At 42.5% G+C, this 22395-nt stretch overlaps 1 protein-coding gene across 1 annotated transcript in view; it reads right to left on the reverse strand.

Moving 5' to 3' along the window:
• Positions 1 to 22395, reverse strand: part of DNM1L (dynamin 1 like) — a 1168830-nt gene that overhangs the window by 924456 nt on the left and 221979 nt on the right. The window contains exon 3 of the mRNA XM_044088102.1: positions 8642 to 8762. Within this exon, the coding sequence (XP_043944037.1) occupies positions 8642 to 8762 (121 nt within the window). The remainder of the gene's footprint in view (positions 1 to 8641; positions 8763 to 22395) is intronic.

Genomic DNA, 22395 nt, shown 5'->3' on the forward strand with positions numbered 1-22395 from the left:
TGCACATGTCTGAGCCTATTGTTACTGCAGACACAAGGGAAGCCTGTGGGGGGTTTCAGCCACTAGAGGTTCAACAGGCTCAGCTGAAGCTGTGTGATCAGCATGTACATCCACATGGGCCTCTGTATTTGTGGATGTGGGCCATCCCTCCTCTCTTGAGTGTCACAAACAGTGACATTGCATCATCAGGGTGTAACAAATACATAGTGGCATTACTGTCAGCTGCAATTGCCATGATTACATCGACCCTCTGCTGTATGTCTCTTGTGACCTTTCATCACTAGAACTTCTGAACGTATAACAAACAGTATGAGATAGTAAGCCCACATACACATACTAATAAAATAACTCTAATATGCCTACCAAAAACTCCAAAACACACTGAGATACATTGTATGCAGGTGTACTTGCTGGACAGGCTGTTGTGCTTCCAGACTAGAGCTGTCTGTGATTGCAAACACACATGTATATTATGATAAACTGTAGACCTTGCAAATCTCAGTAAGTATGCATGTGCTACTGTTTTTCTATTTTCTATTTATACCGAATATACATCAACTACTTCATAATTAGTCAAAACTGTAATATTGCTTGTATTTGCCATTTGGTCTACAAAATAACTGGAAAGGGTGCCCAGACTAGTTCACTCCCCCAGGTAACAAATTTAAAATAACTCACCATACACATATGTATATACATCTTTCATTTAAACAATGCACTAATCACACTGCAGAGGTTCATCATTTAATGGGCAACTTTTAACTATGAGGCCAAATTCAAAACAGTTCTGGCACTTTAAATTTGTCCAGTTTGTTTTTAGTCCCAGTCCTGACTGAGTTGCCCAGGATTGTATCTGTGGCCCTGAAAAGGCCAATGTCTTTCATTTTCAACTTAATCCTTAGAACAGTCTTACCTGACCAAGTCTTCCTCCAGTAATTATGTTGCAAAGAATAACTTCTAGCATCTGTGACATCTGAGCTGCTACAGCACACCATTCAGCTAGAACCATCCACAGTTCTGCAGAGGTTGGCATGCTCTGGCTTACCCATCAATGAACTGGAGAAGGAAAAGTCCTTAAAAAATAAGTAATCATGATGAGTTCTATTCATGGAGCAAGGTTCTCCTCTGGATTTAGCCACTTCAGTTTCAACTGCATCAAATCAAACATCTGGAACTGTGCTAACTTGTCTGATATATAGGTTTAGAGAGAGTCTTTGGGTTTGTTCTGCAGGAGTAACGTTAAATATACAGAAGTATTTCTCCTTTCAGTTTTTGGCAGTTATTGGCCTGCACAGCTACCAGGTCAATAACTGCCAGGCTATTGCTAGGAAGATTATTACATTAAATTGGAAGAATAAACAAGAACTTTTATTCACTGATTTTATAAAATTAGCGGGGTCTACTATACATGATCAAAATTTCTGAAAGTCAAAACACACATGGCCGAGACCATAATTTCGACTTTTGAAATTACAAACATGTGAAAAACAAAACAAAAACCTACTTACACGTTGCTAGCAGGGGGGCTATGCCCCCCACACCCCCTTGCAATTTAAATATGCCAACTCCGAGATCACACTACAGTGCGGAAGATGGGAATCTTCCCATTCCACACTATGTGGAGATGCCCGCTCTACATGATCGAAATTTCAAAAGTCGATCATTTAGTCTCAGTCATATGGGAATTGGCTTTCTAAAATTTCGATCATGCGTAGGGGACCTGATTAGCCAAATGTGTATGTAAAAAAGAAATGCAAACCAACTCTATTAGAACATCTAATATAACACACAAAAAACTAGCCTGGAAAAAATTGAAAACTTTATTAGAAAAATACTAATGTTATGTAAATATTTTTATGCTGACTTTGTCATGGATGTTTGTATATAGTTATGAGTAGTCGTTTATTGTTTTTTTATTTATGTTTGAATTGTTTTGGTTGTTGATTTTTGATTGTAAACTCAAATAAAAAGTTGTTTCAAAAGAAAAGAGATGCCTAAAAGGGATCAAAACCCTATCACCCACAGCATCACTTTAAGAGTGGACAACTGACGATTGGTAAGAAACCCCATCTTGTGTGAGAAGGTCCACTCGGTGAGGTAACTTGTGGTGATTACACTTGGCCAAGTGAGAAAGAAAGGGGAATCAATGCTGTCTGGGCCAAAAGGGAGTAATTATCAAGACTTTGGGGGGAGTCTTGCTTGATCTTGTGCAAGACCCTCAGAAGCAGAGGAAAGGGAGAGGGTGTATAGAAACATACACTTTCAAGGAAGAGACAGGGCCATCCACTTTCCAAGCCAAAGGACTTGGAACTCTGGAACAGAAGAGAGGTAGTCATCTGTTGAGTGGGGAGACAAAAAGATCTGTTTGAGGAATACCTCACCGATGGACAATGCTGAGAAACACATCGCTGTGAAGCATCCATTTGTGAGCCTGTATGCTGGACCTGCTTAAAGAGTCTGCCACTAGATTGGTGCTCTGAGGGAATGTAAACTGCCTGAAGAGTCACCTGGTACTGAACAGCTAGATCCCACACCAGAAGAGCTAGCCTGCAAAGGATGTGGGGTTTTATACCCACTAGTTTGTTGACATATCACATCACTGTGGTACTGTCTGTGAAAACTCTGAGGGGCCCAGAATGAAAAACAGTATGAAAAGACTGAAGAGCTAGAAACAGAGCCCTCATCTCCTTGCTGTTAATGTGGTGCAACTTCTGATGAAGAGGCCAGAGACTCTGAACCTTGAGAGTGCAGAAGGATGCTCTCCACCCCCTGTCTGTGACATCTGTATAGAACTCTTGAATCGGGACTGGAGACTGGAAAGGAATCCCTGGGTTGAGAGAAAGTTGATGAATCCACCACTGAAGCTCAAGCTTGAGACAAGGAAGAAAGGAAAACAGGAAGTCCAGGGGGTGACAATGTTGAAGCCACACTGACTTTAGGTACCAATGTAGCTTCTTCATATGGTGCCTGGTTACAGGCAGCATGGGAATGGTGGAAGCCATAAATCTGATGACTCTGAGAAAGTCCCTGGCCATGACTGAATCCACAGGAAGAGGAGACTGGAAAAAGGCAATGAGAGACAGGGCCTTGGGGGCAGGCAGAGATGTTAGTCTGGATCCTGCAACCAAGGAAAACATGATCTTGACAAGGCGTCAAGACTGACATTTGAAAGTTTATGGTGAACCCAGACTCTGCTGCAGGGAAATAATGAACTGGAGATCCTGAAGCAGAGCCTTGGAGGATGAAGCTTGAAATCATCCAGACAAGGAAAGATCTGAATTGATCCTAAAAAAACAATGACAGGACCGAGGCATTTGGTGAATACATATGAGGCAGTAGAGAGGCCAAAGGGCAAAGAAGACAACTGAAAATGCAAGGATGAAACAGAGAAATGCAAAGATTTCCTAAAACGGGGATGGCTGGGGATATGAAGGAAGGCATTCTCGAGATCCAAACAGACCAGAAAGTCCTGGGGAAGAAGAACAGGAAATAAAGTTTGAAGAAACAACATCCAAAAGGAAGGGACCTTGAGAAAGGTGCTGAGCTGAGGAAAGGTCCAGGTCACCAGATGTCCTCCTTCCTGGGAACCAGAAACATTCTAGAATAACCCCCCCCCCCTTCCTGGGCAGTGGGCAAAGCTTGAATGATACCCTGGGTCAATACAGAATGAAGCACTTCTAGGAAGAAAGGAAGCTGTTCTTGAGGAGGTTGAGGAATGCTCTGAAAGGGAGGGAAAGACTTCCAAACCATGAAATACCCCTGGTAGATAATGGACAGAACCCAAGAATCTGTTGTAATCCTTAACCAATCTGGAAGAGACAGGGAAAGATGAAGGGACAAGGGAATTTGACTAAGGGAAACAGGAAGCAAATTGTCAAATGGAGTCTGGCTTGTCCTGAAAAGGAGGTTTCTGGGAAACGGGGTCTGTGCAGATTTAGTAAGAGGTACACGTCTAGAACCCCTTTTATCCTTCGGTACAGGGTAAAACAGCCTGTGAACAAAAGCAGATTTGGAAGGGTAATTTCTCTGAAACTATGGAATAGAAGAAATAAAAAATATGTTTAAACGGCTCTTTACCCTTATCCTAGAGAGATTTAAAAATTTCAGCAGCAGAAGTACCAAAAATATTTTTATTATCCAAAGGAGCATCCAATAATTTGGCCTTAGTGTCTTCAGGTAAAGACTGAAGATGAAGCCAAGAATAACACCTCATAACAGAGCCAAATGCAGCAGCCCTGGAAGAAGCATCAGCAGCATCATAACTGCATTTAATAAAGTAGCGGGCAACTTGAGAGGTAGAACCCAACAAGGAAAGGGCCAAAGCCTTCCCCTCAGAATCAGAAAGATCAGACATAACCTGAGAAAATGTGAGAAAGGAGGGCTATACCTGGTCATATGAGTCTGGTAGTTAATGCCCCTAAAAGACAGGGTGGCATCAGTAAAAACCTTATTACCTACCCTCTCCATGGTCCAACTATCCTTATCTGAAGGAATTGGCTTGATAGAGGGCATGAGCTTGGAGGGTTTGTCTGAGGAGACAGTCACCACAGAAAGGTCAGGAGAAGGATACTTATACAGAAATTTCCAATCATCAAGCAACTTGTAAAATCTGTCATGTTTCTTAGCACCTTGGGGATGAGAATAAGGGGATACAAAAGCTGCAGAAAAGGTATCCAGGAAGGTAGCCAGAATTGGAGGAACAGCAAAAGGCTTGGGAGACTCCATTTCGAGGAGCACATAATACCTCTTTCTGGATTATCAGAATCCTGAGAACCATCCCAGTTAAAGAATTCCAACATATGGTAAATAGTGTCCCCAAAGGACAGTTCCTCTAAAGGGGAATCTGAACTAACAGAATCCAATTCCTCTTAACCATATTCCAAGGGGGAAGGGATCTGTGAAGAGTAGACTAATAACTCTTCCCCAACATCCTGATCCTCATCAGATGAATCTTGCTCCCTAGGCCACTTAAGAGGAGTGGAACACTAGGGAGGGGGCAAGCACAGAGACCCCTTGAGGAGACTTTAAAGCCATTAAAGCCTTAATCAACCTCTGAGTAAAATCCTGCCATTTTTGTTGGGGATCCTTAACTGCAGGGTTATTATGCTTGTTTTTCTGTTTCTTTTTCTGTGGGATGTTCGCAAGAAAAAGCCTGGGAAGTTCGGACCCTTGTCAACATTCAATAAGCTTAGTAGTGAGCACATGTTTGGAAAGCCTCCAAGGAAGTGTGAGAAATCAGATCCATGCCAGCCTCTGACTGGGTCTTGGCTGAGGAATCTGAAACAATGACTGGTTGATCCACCAAGCTTTCACTAGCCTTGAGAAAGGCATCTGGGTGAGGCCTGACAGCAGTCGTTTCAGACCTGAGTTTTTGGCATTTTTCTTGCCTGAAGGCTGACCCTCAGGATGGGGAAACTCCACCGTATACTGATCCAACAGCTTAAGACATTGGTCTTCAAGATAAATACACAAAGAGGAGACGCGACTATTTATGGTCTTGGGACAAATGCCTGGCAGATGGAACACAGTGTCTTGGGACAAATGCCCCACTCGGGCATCATAGACAAACTCACCAGCTTAAATGTAAACCCATATGTCACAAGATGGGTTGCAAACTGGCTCAAGGACAGAACCCACAGGGTCAGAGTTGCTGGAGCCATGTCAGACTCTAAGCCGGTCACAAGCGGTGTCCCACAGGGCTCAGTCCTGGGACCCCTCTTGTTCGGCATTTATTTTTCCGAGGTGCAGGCGAACATAGGAGGATTGTGGCTGACAAAGTTCGCAGATGACTGCAAACTGGGCGCCATAATTGATACTCCAGCGGACACAAGCATCCTTCAGAGAGGCCTCATTGAAACGGATAATTGGTGCCAGAGCCATAGCCTTAAGCTGAACGCCAAAAAATGTATAGTCATACCCTTTGGGAAAAACAAGGTACCCACAAATTACCACATAGGTGGTAATCCATTAAGTACGGAAGAGGTAATCAGGGACCTAGGGACCCAAGTTGACAGTAACCTCTCATTTGACACTCGCACTGCCAAAGTGGTTAGGAAGACCTTCTATATTGCCCACCTTATCATGAAGGGATTCACATCTAGATCAAGAGAGGTCATTGTGCCCCTGTACTCTTCTCTTATCAGGCCCATGACTGAGTACAATGCCCCATTTGGGATGTATCTTACCCGACACCTGCAGCAGTTGGAAAGACCCCAAAAGTTCCTCACCAAGAGTATAAAGGGTCTCAAACATATGTCATATGTTGCCCGGCTGAAGAAACTCCAGCTCTATTCAGTCGCATACCGCCTACTCAGAGGTGATCTATGCCTGATGTACAAGGCCATGTCCAATCCGGAATTAATGGACATGCTCCACCTCAGAAAATCCAAATCCACCACAGCCACGAGAGCAAGAGATTTGAACCTCAACACAGAAATAAATAGGACATGCTGGAGGGACAGATTCATAACCCAGAGGCTCCCTACACTCTGGAATAGAATCCCAGTCCATGTTAGGCAGAGCCCCTCACTAACTCTCTTCAAGAGAAATCTTGACGAGTGGATGGGAGATCGTAGGTTTACCCCGGGGGTCATCTCTGTGTCACTACTAGACAGAGGCACAGTAAACTAAACCCTAAATGGGCGTAGTATTCTCATCCTAAGGGGTGGTGAAAGCCACACACACTCTGGCTAGGCTTATAAATGCCCTAGGGCAGATAGCCTAGTACGAACCTATGAACCTATGAACCAATCAAGTGTATCCAGGCAATTTCAGTGTTGAATACAACTGCAGCATTTAAATGTATGCAGTCATCAGTCCGAAAATTACACTAACGTGTAGCTACAGGGCTTACTTGTGCATGTTTTGTAACATCATTAGTGTACTCTTGAGACATAATTTTGAAATTTTTTTTTTTTTGCTGTTATATATGTTTTACTAAAAGGGCAAAATAAAACATATGCCACAATGATAGTTACACAGCAAAATGGAGCTTTTACAATAAATGATCTTTTAGTAATAGGAGCTTTATCTCTTGGTATAATAAGTAAATAAGAAAAAACTAATTGCAAGGCTAGGTACTCAAAGGAGTAAAAACAATTATTTCACTTTGTGATTTTATGTTTATGTGCTGTAGTAGGAACTTTGCTGCCTAAACTGATTCTTTTGGAAAAAAAAAACAATGTAAACTGCTTCAGTAAATGTGGTCCAGCTACAGAACCTTATTTAAGCATGTGACAGTATTGTTTAATAATACTAACCACTTGTGCCGAATTAACATTATATTCAAATATGTAACATTGTTTTATCATGCTGTACCACAGAATTAGAAAAATTACTTTTACTGCATATGTATGCATATATATAACCAGACAGTACATCAGCATTAGACCTCTAATCCTTTCACTTACTGAGCACCAAATCATTAAAAACTGGGAGGCACAGCAGCCTCAAATGTAGACTAAAGTTATGCCACCAGGTTTCCATGATAATCCCAGTTCATCAACATCTGAAAGCAGGATGGAGATAATCCCTGACATCAGTACACAGCACCACGAGTGGGACCAATGGAGGTCAGGTCTCCAAAGATAAAGATTCAGAGCGATGGGTACATCACAAAGCACTGAGAATGGGGTGCTTTGGTTAGCTTCCACTCTAAGTGACAACTGGCAAACAACTCATTACAGATGTAAACTGGTAGTTCACTGTTATTTTTCATGTGTATCAAAATAAGTTTTAAAGCCATGTGTTCAACTAAATTACTCTGAGAAAAATGAATCTTTACATTAAAGTCTTGCTAGGCAAATGCAGTTAATATGTAGTATCCTCACTAGAAACCATCCACATTTCCAAGTGGGAATAAGTAAACATTATGCATCAGCGACCAGGCATTACACTGCTCACGTCAAGGAAAATTAGAATGCTTTAGATTCTGTCCAGAAACTAGGACCATGAATTAATGGTCAAGTACACTAAACATCATCATAAGGATCACAACTATGTGGCATGACTTTCAAAGGGGGGGGGGTGACTGCATTCCTAGTCCATATCCTGTCACATATTATAATTACCCCCAATGCTGTCATTACTTGGAGAAAAGGAAAATACTTGGTATCTGCATAACTAAAAAGAAAAAAAATCAAAAACTGCCTCTCTCAGTTTTCAGTGATTTGGGGAGAAACTACCATTTTTGAAATGCACTGTACGAATCTGTCTGATGCAAACATTTGTGTTTTCCAAAAAGAAATGATTCTCCTTCACTTAAACTGCCTTTTTAAATGACAATTAATTAAAATACTCTGGTAATTCAGTTATAAGAAATAGAAACTTAAAAAGCATCTTCATTTTCTCTAAATAATTTCACTGAAAACTTGGCTTTAAAACTAAACACTTGTTCTCACACAAAAACTAAACTACCTCAATCTAAATATTACTGAAAAAGAAGTAATACCTCTGTGTGTAAAATACCATAAAGAAACTAAAACAGATTATATAAAAATGTTAAGGAGTTTGAAATGAAAACTCCATCTCAGCCATAATGTTTCACTGCTTTATCAGTATAGCTTTCACAGTACAATTTAAAAAGATGTGATAAATCACTACAATTCAATGTCCAAACTGTTTAAAAAACTGAATTCTGTACCTGTTTACAACACCAATAATGCCCAGCTTAACTGGAATTACCCTCCCCATCAGAACATCCATTGCATCGGTGCCAGCATCCATCAAGTCTAGCTTTGTAATGACAGCAAGGGTTCTTCGACCTAGAAGGTACATTGAACAACAGTAAACATCCTTTTCATTATAACAGCAAAATATTTACCTTAAAACTGTACTGGCATTAAAGTTATGACAAACTAATTTTGTTCCAAGTCATTAACGCTAAAAAGAACTGCAAATAGAAATTGAGAAAGTAGAAGCTTTCAGAAAACACAGCAAACTAACTGGAGTGAAATGATCAAAGGAATTACTCCATTTACTTCAAACAAAACATATATAAAAGTTGTGGGTACTTGCCATAATACTAGAGATGTGAGTACAGCACAGTTTGCAGGAATTCATATAAGTTACAAAACAGGCATTAGTACTAATTAGCACATATAACTTCTCCAGACTGCAGATGTTACTCAGTACACCATCATTTACAGTTTCCTCCTGCAACTCCAGGTATGGATCAACTGTAAGTTGCAAGAAATCTGCAAAATAAGTCTTGGGCAGTATGTGTGGCTGTGGGAGGGGGCACTGCGTGTAGATGGAGATAAAGTCAGTCATCTACCTTTCTTTTATTCTTTTTTTTCTATATGCCCTCCCCTTCTGCTAGCAACCATCAAACAACCCCCTATAAAACTTGAGCCCAATCATTCCCTAAGGTTGAGGAGTTCCACTCAGATCTCTAGGGTGAGAATCATCTGAAGAGGCCACCATCCAGGCTTACATTGGGGACTCTGCAGCTGTAACTGGCATCCAGGCAATGAAAGTATATTTTATATGATAGAACTAATCCCTCTGCTTGGATGGTGATGTCTGCATCTATGTCACCCTAGGGTCTGACTATCCCCTTTGATTAGCTCACATGTGCTCTTTAACATAGCTGAAATTGGCTATCATTACTGGCTTAGCTGGTCACACATATGTTGTTCCTGCACCAGCCCCTGTCTTGCTATCACTGTCCCTGCCCTCCGGTAATGACTGGAGCAAGAGCAGAAGACTCAACTGCCTGGAATATACCCCCCCTCCCTCCTTTCACAATGACTATGCCTATCCTTCCAGCCTATGCTCCCAAGCCATTAACTGAACTAAGACTGTCTGTGATGCTGTCAGGGCTTTATCCCTCTATGTCACAAAGGCATGGCAGTGATCTATCATTAAGTTAACTGCTTATCACTTTCATATCTTATTGCCCGAAGCTCCAGATAGACAAAAAGGCAGTTAACACAGTTAATGCTCACAATGTTTAAATCCCATTTGCAAGCATTTTACATTGCAAACCATACTGACACACTCCTAGTTGCAAGCATTATACATCACTTACAATCTACACAATCATTTTCAGTCAAACATTACATTGTGGTCCTATGCAGAAAAGAGGATGAAAAGCCTGAAGAACCAGCAGAAGGGCTCTCATCCCTTTGACAATGATGTGCTCCTTCTGTTGAAGAGGTGACCATACCCCCTCCACCTTTAGGGAGCCAAACAGCTCCTGAGAAGGAAGAGGGGGGAAAAAGGGAGCCCTGGATTTAAGGACAACTGCTGGATCCACTAGTGGAGTTCCTTCTTTTTTAAAATACCTTTATTGAATTATCCAGTATGACATTGGCAAAGTTATATTTATACAAAAGTAATCAAACTGTAGTAACAAGTTCACATTTACAAATATTATACTTCACAAATATTGCTATATATCACATAACCTAAGCAACATTATATAAACCCATTTTTATTAAACCATCACCTATGACATAGGCAATCATACATCTATATAAATGAAAACAAGCCACACCGACACAATCCTAGTTGCAAGTGTTTTACATAATAAATCATACTAACACATTCCCAGTTACAAACATTATACATCACTTATAATTTACCCAATCATTTTCAGTCAAACATTACATACTTCATTTAAGTCCTGCCTTCTTTTAAACCACCTTCCTTCTCTGTATGTATTGTTCCCACATCTCCCATTTTTCCTATGTAGTTTGCTCCTACCCCTTTTCTAAAGATCTCAATTCCAGTTGTTTTATCTCTTACTATATTCACTACTTCAAGTACAGTTAGTTTATATTTTGATTTCCATTTTCTAGCAATTGCTTTTTTGACAGCCATCATAATTACACACAGCAAGGCCTTACCATGTTTAGGCAATTCAGATTTTTTATCACAGCTCAGAATAATAATCTTCTTCGTCTCGCCAATCTGCCCACCCAGCATCTCCAACATGCATCCTACAGGGAATTCACAGCACGCCCAGAAACCATGTTCACAGTTAACTCTTTCTTCCCCATTATACTTCCAACATTTGCTGTCTACCTGAGGAAACATTCTCTGATGTCTATTTGGGGTATAAAATATTTATGCAAACATTTCCAAGCAAATATCCTCCCATTGTTTCTTTGTGAATTGCTTACCCAATCTCTCTTCCAAATCCTTTCTAATCTCCTCTGTGTGGAGTTTCTTCTTGAGACAAGGTAGAAGGGGAACTACACATTCTAGGGGATGAACATGCTGAAGCCAAAGTAACTTCAGGAACCACTGAAACTTCCTCATGTGAAGTTTGGCCAGTGGGAGCATAGGGATGAGTCTGAAAGAAGGAGATGAGGGTCCATGCCTTGTAGGAGGCAGGGATGCTAGCAAAGGCACCATCTGAATCCTGCAACCCAGAAAAACATGATCCTGAGAAGGAGTCAGAGAAGACTTTTTGAAGTTTATTGTAAAACCCAGGCTCTGAAGACGAGAAATGCCAAAATGGAAATCTCTGGAGAAAATGCTTGAAACAGCAGATTGTCCAAGTAGGGAAATACTTGGATCTCTTGAAGCCTGCAAAAAGCAATCACAGGACCGACACATTTGGTGAATACCCTTGGGGCAGTAGAAAGGGCAAAGCAGAGAACTGAAAATGCCAGGAAACAACAGAGAAAAGCAAAAACTTCCTGAAAAGGGGATGAATCGGAATATGGAGATAAGCATTATTGAGATTCAGAGACACCATATAAGCCTGAGGAAGCAAAACAGGGAACAAAATCTGAAGGGACAACATTCAAAAAGTAGGCACCTTCAGAAAAGCCTTTAGATAAGACAGGTCTAGAATTGGTCTCCAAATACACTCCTTTCTGGGTACTAGAAAGATCCTGGAGTTAAACATCCTCCCCTTTGGGACACAGGCACCTCTTGAATAGTACCCTGAGTCAAACGGTCCCAAAGCACTTCTGGAAAAAGGAGAGTCATTCCCAAGGGGGGGTGGGGAATACCCAAAAAAGGGTGAAGGGATTTCCAAACCATGAAATACATCTTGCGAATAATGGACAGAACCCAGGAATCCTGAGTAATCTTTAGCCAAACAGGAAGAGAAAGAGGAAAGTGGCTGTGAAGAATAGGATAGTCAGACAGCACCTGGTTTATCTGGAAAGGAAGACTTCTAATTCACTGAAGTCTGAGTAGCCTTAGCAGAAGAAGCCCGCTTACCACCCTTTTTGCCCTTATGAGAAGGGAAAGATTGCCTGCAAACAAAGGCTGGCTTATTGGGGTAGTTTCTCTGAAATTTAGGAACAGGAGAAATAAACACATGTTTGAGTTCCTGTAAAGCCTTTTCATTATCCTGAAAAGACTTAAACAAATCAGCAGAAACTTCACCAAGCAAGTGTTTATTATCAAGAGGGGCATCCATCAACTTAGCCTTGACATCATCAGGCAAAGGTTGAAGCTGAAGCCAGAAATACCTCCTCATCACTGACCCAAAAGCAGAAGCCCTAGTAGAAGCATCAGCTGCATCATAACTATATTTGATGGAATGACGAACCACTTGGAAGGGAGTCCCTAACAGGGAAGGAACAGAAGTTATAACCTCAGAGTCTGGAAGATCAGAAATAACCTGAAAAGCCTGGGATAGGACAGCCAACACATACCTGAACATATGGGTTTGTAAATTAACAGCCCTAAAAAAGCAAAGGTAGCTGAGGTGTAAACCTTCTTGTCTAGCCTTTCCATGATTCTACTGTATTTACCAGAGGGCAGTAACTTGGGCGAAGGAAGCAATAGAGAGGGCTTGTCAGAGGCTGCATACACCACTGAGGGGTCAGCAGCTGGACATGTGTACAAAAATTTACAGTCCTCAGGCAACCTATAAAGCCTGTCAGATTTCTTGGGAGCAGGTTGCTAAGAATCTGGAGCTTTAGAGGCATGGGAAAATGTATCCAGCAAAACAAAAAAAAGGAGATTCCATCTGCTGCAACTCAGAGCAACTCTTATGAATCTCAGAGACCTAAGCACAATCCCAGTTAAAAAACTCTATCAGCCTGGAGAGTGTGTCCCCAAAATAAATCTCTTCAAAGGGACTATCAAAGACTAGTAGATTCCACTTCCTCTAACCCATAGTCCAAAGGAGAAGGAATTAGAGAAAAGTAAGGTAGGGATTCCTCCTCAGAGGTATCCTGTTCCCTAGGTCTTTTTAGGGGAGTAGAGGACCAAGAGGGAGACGAAACCGAAACACTCTGAGGAGGTTTCGATGCCACCACAGCACTAAACCAACCCTGAGTGAAGGCCTGACTCCCACTCTGTGGATCCTTAGGGGCAGGAGAAAAGTACAGTTGTGTATACTTACCATAAATGTAGATGTTCGAGTGTATTCACTGTTGCAGTCATCACATTTGGGTTATCTGCTCGCAGGCAGCCCTCAGTCGGCCTGATTATCAAAGTCTTGGGCCCTGGGTCGGTTGCTGTCTCATTTTCCATGACGTCAGGCAGTCAGGGGTATAAAGCATGCAGCCGACGCCATTACATCAGTTTTCTTGCCCCAGATGTCAGGTGCCCTCATAATGGGAAGCAATTATATACAAGGTTATACCTCCAACAAAAAGCAAATACACCAGAAAGCTTTAAGCACAGTAAACAAGAACAGAGGTATAGTCAATAGAAGTCAGGGGGCTGGAGGGAGGGTAACCAGGACTGCAACAGTGAATACACTGGAACATCTACATTTATGGTAAGTGTACACAACTGTACTATGTTATTCGTGTTTCACTGTTGCAGTCATCACATTTGGGTAGATTCCCAAAGCTAAGGAAGGGAGGAGGCAATTAGATAGCATTAGGACCAGCTATAAGGCCCTGCAAGACTGCAGTGGCAAAGCCAGCTCTGGATTTAGAAAAAATTGGCAAGTGGTAATGCTTGGTGAAGGTATGTACAGAACTCCAGGTAGCAGCTTCCAAGATGTCCCTGGTAGGGACACCTCTGAGAAAGGCTGTAGAGGTAGATGCAGCCCTGGTGGAATGAAGTCTTATCCCCTGTGGGGTAGGTTTTCCATGGTGCTTATAGCAGAAATTAATGCAATGGCCTATCCACTTAGAAATAGTTTGCTTTGAAATGGCCTTCTCCTCTGCCCCTGCAGCAAATGCAACCAGCAGCTGTTCAGATTTCCTGAGAGGCTTAGTCCTGTCCAAGTAAAATCCAAGTTGTCTGTGCACGTCCAAGGAGTGCCGTATTTGTTCCCCTTTGTTCTGTGGATTAGAAAAAAAGGTTGGCAAATGAATGGACTGATTAAGGGCTACACTGGATACCACCTTGGGCATAAAGAAAGGATTGGTCCTGAGGGACACCCTGTCCACATGAAAGATGTTGAAAGGCTCCACTGCCACGAGGGCCTGTAATTCAGACACCCTTCTTGCTGAAGTGATGGCTAGAAGGAAGGCTGTTTTCCAAGAAAGGGATTTCAACTTTGCATTTGCTGCTGGCTCAAAGGGAAGTAGAGTGAGCTTTCCAATACAAAGTTAAGGTCCCAGGCTGGAGTAGGGGCTCTCCTGGGTGGTCTTAAGTTTTTGGCCCCTCTGAGGAATTGCTTCAGAGTGGATGAGAGAACAGGGGTGTCTCTGTATTATAATGTGCTGAAATGGCAGAGGCATGAATTCTGATGGAAGAAAAGGAAAGGCCCTTGTGAAGCATCTCAGTTAAGTATTGAAGAATGTGCGGTAAACTGGGCACTGTTGTGTCCATCCCCCGAGTTTGGCTCCAGGAACAGAATCTTTCCCATTTTTCAGCATAGGATTTTCTAGTACTAGGCCTCCTTGCCTCCAGAATGACATCCATCAGTTGCTTACTGAGGGATGGTAACAGAGAGATCAGGTAATTAGCCAGGCTGCAAGGTTCAGGGTTTGAAACTGTGGGTACAGAATCCTGTCCTCCTGCTAGGACAGCAGGGCAGGGGTCTGAGGCAGGTGCCATGGTTCCAGCAGTGACACACTGCACAAAAGGGTGTACCAGTGTTGGCGTGATCAGTCTGGTGCAATCAGTATTGTCCTTGGTTTGTCCTGTTTGATCTTTAGTAGCACTTTGGAGAGGAAAGGTAGAGGGGGAAAGGTACAGACTGATAGGTTTTTCCAGGTGAAGGACAGGACATTCACTTTCCAAGCTTATCTGTGGGGAGTCCTTGTGCAGAATTTGTCCAATTGGTAGTTCTGAGGGGAGGCAAACAGGTCTATCTCTGTACTCCCCCATGTGTTTCTCAAAATGTTGAATATCTTTTGTTCCAGTTTCCACTTGTGTGGGTCCATGAGATTTCTGCTTAGATAGTCTCCCAGTGTATTTAGCTTGCCTGGCAGGAATTGAACTTGTAGGTGCACTTGGTAGCTCAAGGCTGTGTTCCACAGAGCCATGGCTAGTCTGCAGAGAGGGTATGAGTGGGTTCCCCCCTGCTTGTTTATGTACCACATAACAGTGGCGTTGTCTGTCTTTACCAATAATTGTCCTGGAAGAATGTGGTCCTTGAAGGCTGTCAGAGCGCATTCTGTACAGCTAACATTTCATTTTGATTGATATGCAGGTGCATTTGACTTGGGTTCTATTTGCCCTGAATGCACTGCCCTGCCAAGTGAACCCCCCATGCATAGTCTGATGCATCTGTTGTTAGGGTTTGGGCAGCAGGGGGTAGAGTGAATGTTAGTCCCTTGTTTTGGTGGCAGGCCTCTGCCCACCAAAGGAACTCTGTCTTTCGACAAGGGATGATAGGAATCATTGATTCTAGGTCCTGAGAATGTTGACACCACAGGCTTTTTAGACACCATTGTAGTTTCCTCATATGCAACCTTGCATATGGAATTAGTAGAATGCAAGTGGCCAGGAACCCCAGGGCTTGCAGTATTTTCCTTGCTGATAGCTGGGTCTTTGTGGCCAGTGGCCAGTAGTTTGAAGTAGGCTGTCAAATAAACTTGTTTCTCTGGCGTGAGGTAGGCCATCTGGGAAGTTGTATTCAAGCTTGCTCCCAGGAATACAATTTGTTGGCAGGGTACTAGACGTGATTTTTTTTTCATTTGTGGTGTACCCCAGAGAAGTTGGTAATTTCTTTACAAATGCCAGATGATTTAATAGTATGTCCTGGCTTTCTGCCTGAATTAGACAATCGTCCAGGTATGGGTATATTTGAATATTTCTTTGCCTGCAAAATGCAATGACTGGAGGTTGGCACTTTGTGAATACCCTGGGAGCAGTAGATAAGCCAAAGGGCTATGCAGAGAACTGATAGTGCATGTAGCCTGCTCTGAAGCGTAGGTATCTTCTGCAAGAATTAGACAATCGTCCAGGTATGGGTATATTTGAATATTTCTTTGCCTGCAAAATGCAATGACTGGAGGTTGGCACTTTGTGAATACCCTGGGAGCAGTAGATAAGCCAAAGGGCTATGCAGAGAACTGATAGTGCATGCAGCCTGCTCTGAAGCGTAGGTATCTTCTGCAAGATTCCCTGATTGGGATGTGCAGGTAGGCTTCCTTTAAATCCAGTGTTGCCAACCAGGTGTTTTTGCCTAGCATGGGAAGCAGCTGATGAAGAGTTAGCATTTTGAATTTTGGGATTACCAAAAAGGTGTTTAGAATAGACAGGTCCAGGATAGGATGACAGGAACCCAGGAAAAGTCTTGAGTAGAAACCTTGACCCCATTCTTCTTCTGGGACAGGCTGAAAAGTCTTGGTGCTTAGAAGAGAAAGAACTTGCTTTTGAGCCTCTGCCCACTGATTTGGGGGCAGGTCTGGCCACCCATTTGGGGGTGGTAAGGAGTGGAAGTGGAATCTATATCCTTGGGAAACTATATTTAAAGCCCATTTGTCTTGGGTAATGAGCCCCCATTTTTTGCATGCAGGGCGATCTTTCCTCCTAAAGGAACAGTCAGTTGAGCAGGGCTTGGAAGGTTAAAAGTTAAGTCATTGTGACAGTTTACCATAGGGGGGTGTCTTACTACTTCCAGCTTTGGAAGTGGGAGCCCCCCACTGCTTAGGCCTGTTAGTACCTTGAGACTGAAGCCTGGGTGGTCTGCTGGTTCTGGGTTTGGACTGAGAAGGTCTGGAAGAGGCAGGAAAGGACCAGTTCTTAGAAGGCCAGTGCCTACTAAACCTGGGAGGCTGTACTTGCAGGAAATCTTTAACAGTGTGCATAGATTTAGCTTTTTCCTCCATCTTTTTAAGCACTTCTTCTGCTTGGTTGCCAAACAGGCAGTCTTGGTTTAAGGGAGCATCCAGTAATTTAGCGTTAACATGATCTGGCAAAGTTTGCTCCTTACACCAAGCATGTCTTCTAAGTACAGAACCAGTGACAGCAGCCCTGCAAGATGCCTCTAATAAATCAAAACCACATTGCAAAGTATGTTTTCCAACTTGTTCAGCAGAATGCATTAACTCCTGTAATTCTTTATTTTCAGCATAGTCAGGAATCAAAATCATTTTCTGTTTAAGCACCCCAGTAATATGCTGCTGATACTTTAACATATGAAACTGGCAGTTTAAGGCCCTAATGGCCAAAGTTGCAGAAGTGTAAACCTTCTTACCCCATCTGTCCAGGGCCCTAGAATCTCTATCAGAGAGGGTAAGGTTTTTAGCCTTAATGCCTTTGGGTCCCTGTGAAATGGTCAGGATCCACAGTAGGATTCTTAAAGAGGAACTTGTGAGAGTCAGGTACTCTGTAATACCTGTCAGGTTTTCTAGGAGCCAGGGGTAAAGTGTCAGGGGCCAGGCTAGATTCCAGGAAGGCATCATCTGCAATGTCCAGTACAGGAGGGATAGCTAAAGGCCTATGTTAAGGTAGGAGTAAGAATTCCCATAGCCTCTTTTTTGAAGTCACAGTAATCCTGGCTTTCCCAGTGGAAATGCTCCCTAAGAGTATGCAAAATTTCACCAAAAGAGAAATCCTTTGGAGGAGAAGCAGAGGGAATGGAGTCCTCTGCATCAGAATCCTCACAGGTAGACAAGGGCAATGCTTGGTCATAAGAAAAAACAGAAATTTCAGAATCCTGATCAGAAGGAAAATCAGTTCTAGGTCTCTTAGAGGGAGAAGGGTGGCTTCCCCTGATTAGAGTAATAAGGTCTTCAGCCATTCTTATCATTTGTTTTTTAGGCATTGGGGCCTGACCATGCGGTCTGGGCACTGGTTTTCTAGTCATGGATCGAGATTTAGGCTTTGAAGAAGATGGCGTTGGTTTAATATGCATGTCAGTAGGCCTGAATACACCCTCAGAAGCCAGTGCCTGCACAGCGGTTCCGGACTCATCCAAGGTAGAGACATCCACAAGTTCCACAGTTGAAGAAGCATATCACGGCATACCGGACTCCGAATGGGTCTCAGTAGAGGCCTGTGAATCTGAAGTAGCGAGTATCAGGGCCTGCGAAAGTGGCTCACTGAATACCGACGAACTGGCGACTAGCTTAATGGAAGCGTCTTCAACAGCTTTGGACCTATGCGGCCTGTCTCTGTCTTTATCTTTGTGTTTTTTCAGACTATCGGTAGTCGGGTGGCTTACCAAAGCCATTTCTGGATAATTGAACCGAGTGCCAAAATATTTAGATGCGAAAATGAACCAATGACGAACAGTTCGAGGTTTGAATAAGGCACAAAACTAACAGCGAGGGATGTCGTGGTCTGGGTCTAAGCAAGGAATGCAGTACGAATTAAAATCTTTATGAGGTATTTGCTTTCCACAAGAAATACAATTGTTAACTTTTACTGACATCAGTTTATAGCAAGAAAAAGTTTCCCCAATGGGGTACTTAGCTTTGTTGAAGACTTCGGATCTGAAACTCGAAAACGAAAATTTCAGGAATCGGCCACCCGGTACTTGCAAACTGCTTCTGCTTCAGGTACCTCACGGCAAGAAAGACTGATGTAATGGCATCAGTTGCATGCTTTATAACCCTGATTACCTGATGTCATGGAAGATGAGACAGCAACCAACGCAGGACCCAAGACTTTGATAATCAGGTCGATTGAGGGCTACCTACAAGCAGATGACCCAAATGTGATGACTGTAACAGTGAAACACGAAGAACATCATGTTTAGTTTTCGTTTTTTTTCTTTAATGGGACATCTGCCTTATAATACTTGGAAGGCTCTAACCCAGGACGGCATTCAATAATAATAGTAAGGACTTCTTCTCCACCCTAGGCCTCTCAGAAGTGTTTCCCCCTGAATGTCCGAAATGGACATCTGCAAAGCGTCTTTGGAAGTGCTTAAAGCCAGATCTCCACCAGCCTCCAATCTGGTTGTGGCAGAGGAATCCGACAACAAAGCCAGGTGAACCTCCAGGCATTCACTCACCTCGGAAGAAACATCTGGCGGAGGCTGAACAGTGGAAGATTGCGGCCTAGGATTCTTGGCCTTCTTCTTCCCCCCCTGACAGCTGTCCCTTGGGGTGGGAATGTCTCTTCCTCATATCTTCTGTGAGAAGTTTAAGTCACTGATTCTCAAGATACAGTGCCAAAGAAGAAAGTCTGCTACTCAAAGTTTTAGGTATAAAAGCCTGACAGATGGAATAGAATGTATGGTCGTGTGAGGTGCCAAGGCAAAACAGACACTGTTTGTGGTGGTCTTTATGGGCAATCTGTCTCCCACACTGGCATTTACCCTTCTTGGATGACATGAAACCCCACATTCAACAAAAAGACAAGTAAAAAAAGGAACTCAAATGGGGCACTTATCTGCAATGGCTCGGTGAAATCAGCAATGAAACGTACACATTCAGACTGACGATCAAGAGATGGCATTCGGACTGGTGGCAAAGAAGTTCTGAGGATGGTACATCTTGACATCATCTTTATGCACTATGCTACATGAAGAGCACAGATATGACACACGGCATACCTTAAAGCAACCTAAGGCTTTGGTATACTGGTTGGATGTCAGGCTGCCCTAGGCAGGGGATCCCTAACGTTATGAATACTGCAACAGTGAAATAGAAAGACATCATGCCCTCTACTATTGTGGTCCCAAAGAAAGACCTATACCTAGAAGTGAAGTCAAACTTACAGTGTTTTGTAAAAGAATTCTGGGATAACCAACCAGCTGCTGCACAAACATCATCCAAAGTAGCATTAAGGAAGAAAGCAGTAGATGTGGAGTCAGCTCTAATGGAATGTGCTAATGGAAAAATTGTAAGATAATATCATACTGTGGTAATAAAAACAGTGCATTTAGAAAGTCAATTTAGAAGAGGCAGTACTCAGGGAAGTACAGTTGTGGTAGGAATTTACCATAAATATACATGTTTGAGTATATTTAATATTGCAGTCGACACTTCTAGGATCCCTTTCTGCAGAAACCCAATGGTCAGCCTGACATACAAAGCTTTAGCTTCCCTCTCTTGGCTTCAGTTGAATCCCTTTCATCATAGTACCAGGACATTGGTGGTGTAAAAGGGTTTTCAGCAGATGTCATCTTCTGATCTTTTCTATCCTGGCTGCACTTATCCTAGGTGACAAAGCACAACAGGACCTAGTGGACTTATCTCCAGTTATAATTACTCACCCACGAGCGAGCACCAAACTGCCTCTCTGGACTCTAGACAGGATCAGAACAAGGTAGGAGCTAGGGGAGGATGCGAGGGAAGGCAAGAGGAACTAAAGTGACTACGGTACCCAGACAAACCCCAAGAAATCCAAGCAGGAAAACAGAGGTTATAGTGAGAGGGAATAGGGACTATAACAGTGAATATGCATGAGCATCTACATTCATGATAAGTATCCAACATAGCTGCACTATGTCCACTGATATTCAGTGTTGCAGTCATCACTTCAGAAAAGATTCCTCAAGGATAAGGACCAATGGGAGGTTGGCTCTGACCATGCTATTAAGTGAGCTGACTTAGGAAAAAGGATGTAGCAAACCCTGCCTTTCGATGTAGAACTTTAATTATAATGTTTGGAGGCTATGCAGACTGAGGACAAGGTAGCAACTTCTAAAATTTACTAGGTAATAACTCCTCTGATGAAAGCTGTGGTGGTTGCTCTGGCTCTAGTGGAATGGGCCTTGACATGGACCAGTACAGGTTTTCTAAAAAAAAAGCAGTAACAAAAAACAACAGAGTGGACAAGCCATTCTGACTGATTTCTTACAGACAGGCTTCCCCTTTCTGATCTTTGCAAAGAAGACAAACAGTTGATCTGATTTTCTGATTTCCTTAGCTCTGTCTAGAAAGATTCTCAGCTACCTATGCACATTCAAAGCAGGCAAAGTTCTCTAACATCTGTTCTAGGGGCTTGGGAAGAACACAGGGAGGTAATTAGTCTGATTCAAGAAATATTCTGTCAGCACCTTAGGAATGAAAGTAGAGTTAGTCCACAAAGGGACAATATCATTGAAGAAGACAAAAATGTCCTGTTATGCATTACAGCTTGCTGCTCGGGAATTCTTTTAGCAGATGAGACATTAGATGAACTGGAGCAGCAGGTTTAAAGGATGAAAAGGTTATGTAGCAGAGGTCCCACAGTCTAAGTATTTCCTTTTAGTTGATCTGAAATAGAGAGTATTCCCTTTAAGAACTGCTTGACTTACAATAAAGAGTAAAAGAGAAGGTCTAAAGGCAGGCAAGCTGAGACAGCTGAAACACATACCTTAAAAGAGGCAAAAGGCTACTCTGATTTGCAAAGGTCTGATAAATAGCTGAGAACCACAGAAGTTCTAGCTGAATTTGGGTCCTTGTCTCTAGCGAGTCACCAAAAAGCAATCCTCTTTCACTTCTCTAGGTACGACTTCCTTGTGTTGGTTTTCTGCTCTCCCTCATTACTATGCAGCATGCCTTCTAAAACTATACACATGTATGGGATGAGAGCTATCCATGCTATCAGCCTTAAGAGTTCTGAGGTTGGAGTGTAGCAAAGAGGTCCACTCACTAAGGAAACAATACTGGCTCTACCCTTGCTAGACTTAGCAGGAGGGAGAATTTGTGTTGCCTGAGCCAAACAAAGTGTATCAGAAGTATTTTGGACTCTGCCTCTATTTTTAGGAATATCCTCGGATAAGGGATATCGGAGTGCATACATAAAGAACTATACCTCTCCATGGAGAGGAGAAGCATCTATTTTCCAGGCTGTTGTCCTGCACCAGGACTAACTACATTGCCGTCCTCCGGGTAATCAAAAAAAGGAGTACTTCTGGCACACCCAATTTATGAAACATTTATTTTATTTATTTTTTATTTTACATTTGTTAACCGGGATAGTCCGACTGGACACAGGTCCATTTTCAGCAGAGGCCTGGGGAGAAAAGCTCCACATGTGGATAGTTACATAAGAGTTAAACAGTAGCAGTTTTATACAGTCACATATAGATACCAGTACAGAATTATAGAATTATATGCATACTTGGAATACATACATACTTAAACTTAACATTGTAGTTTTCTTGTTTGAACTTAGACATTTTTAGCGGTA

The sequence above is a fragment of the Protopterus annectens genome, chromosome 11.part0 (assembly GCF_019279795.1).
Source record: "Protopterus annectens isolate FY-2018-M chromosome 11.part0, PAN1.0, whole genome shotgun sequence".
In the NCBI taxonomy this organism is placed as follows: domain Eukaryota; kingdom Metazoa; phylum Chordata; order Ceratodontiformes; family Protopteridae; genus Protopterus; species Protopterus annectens.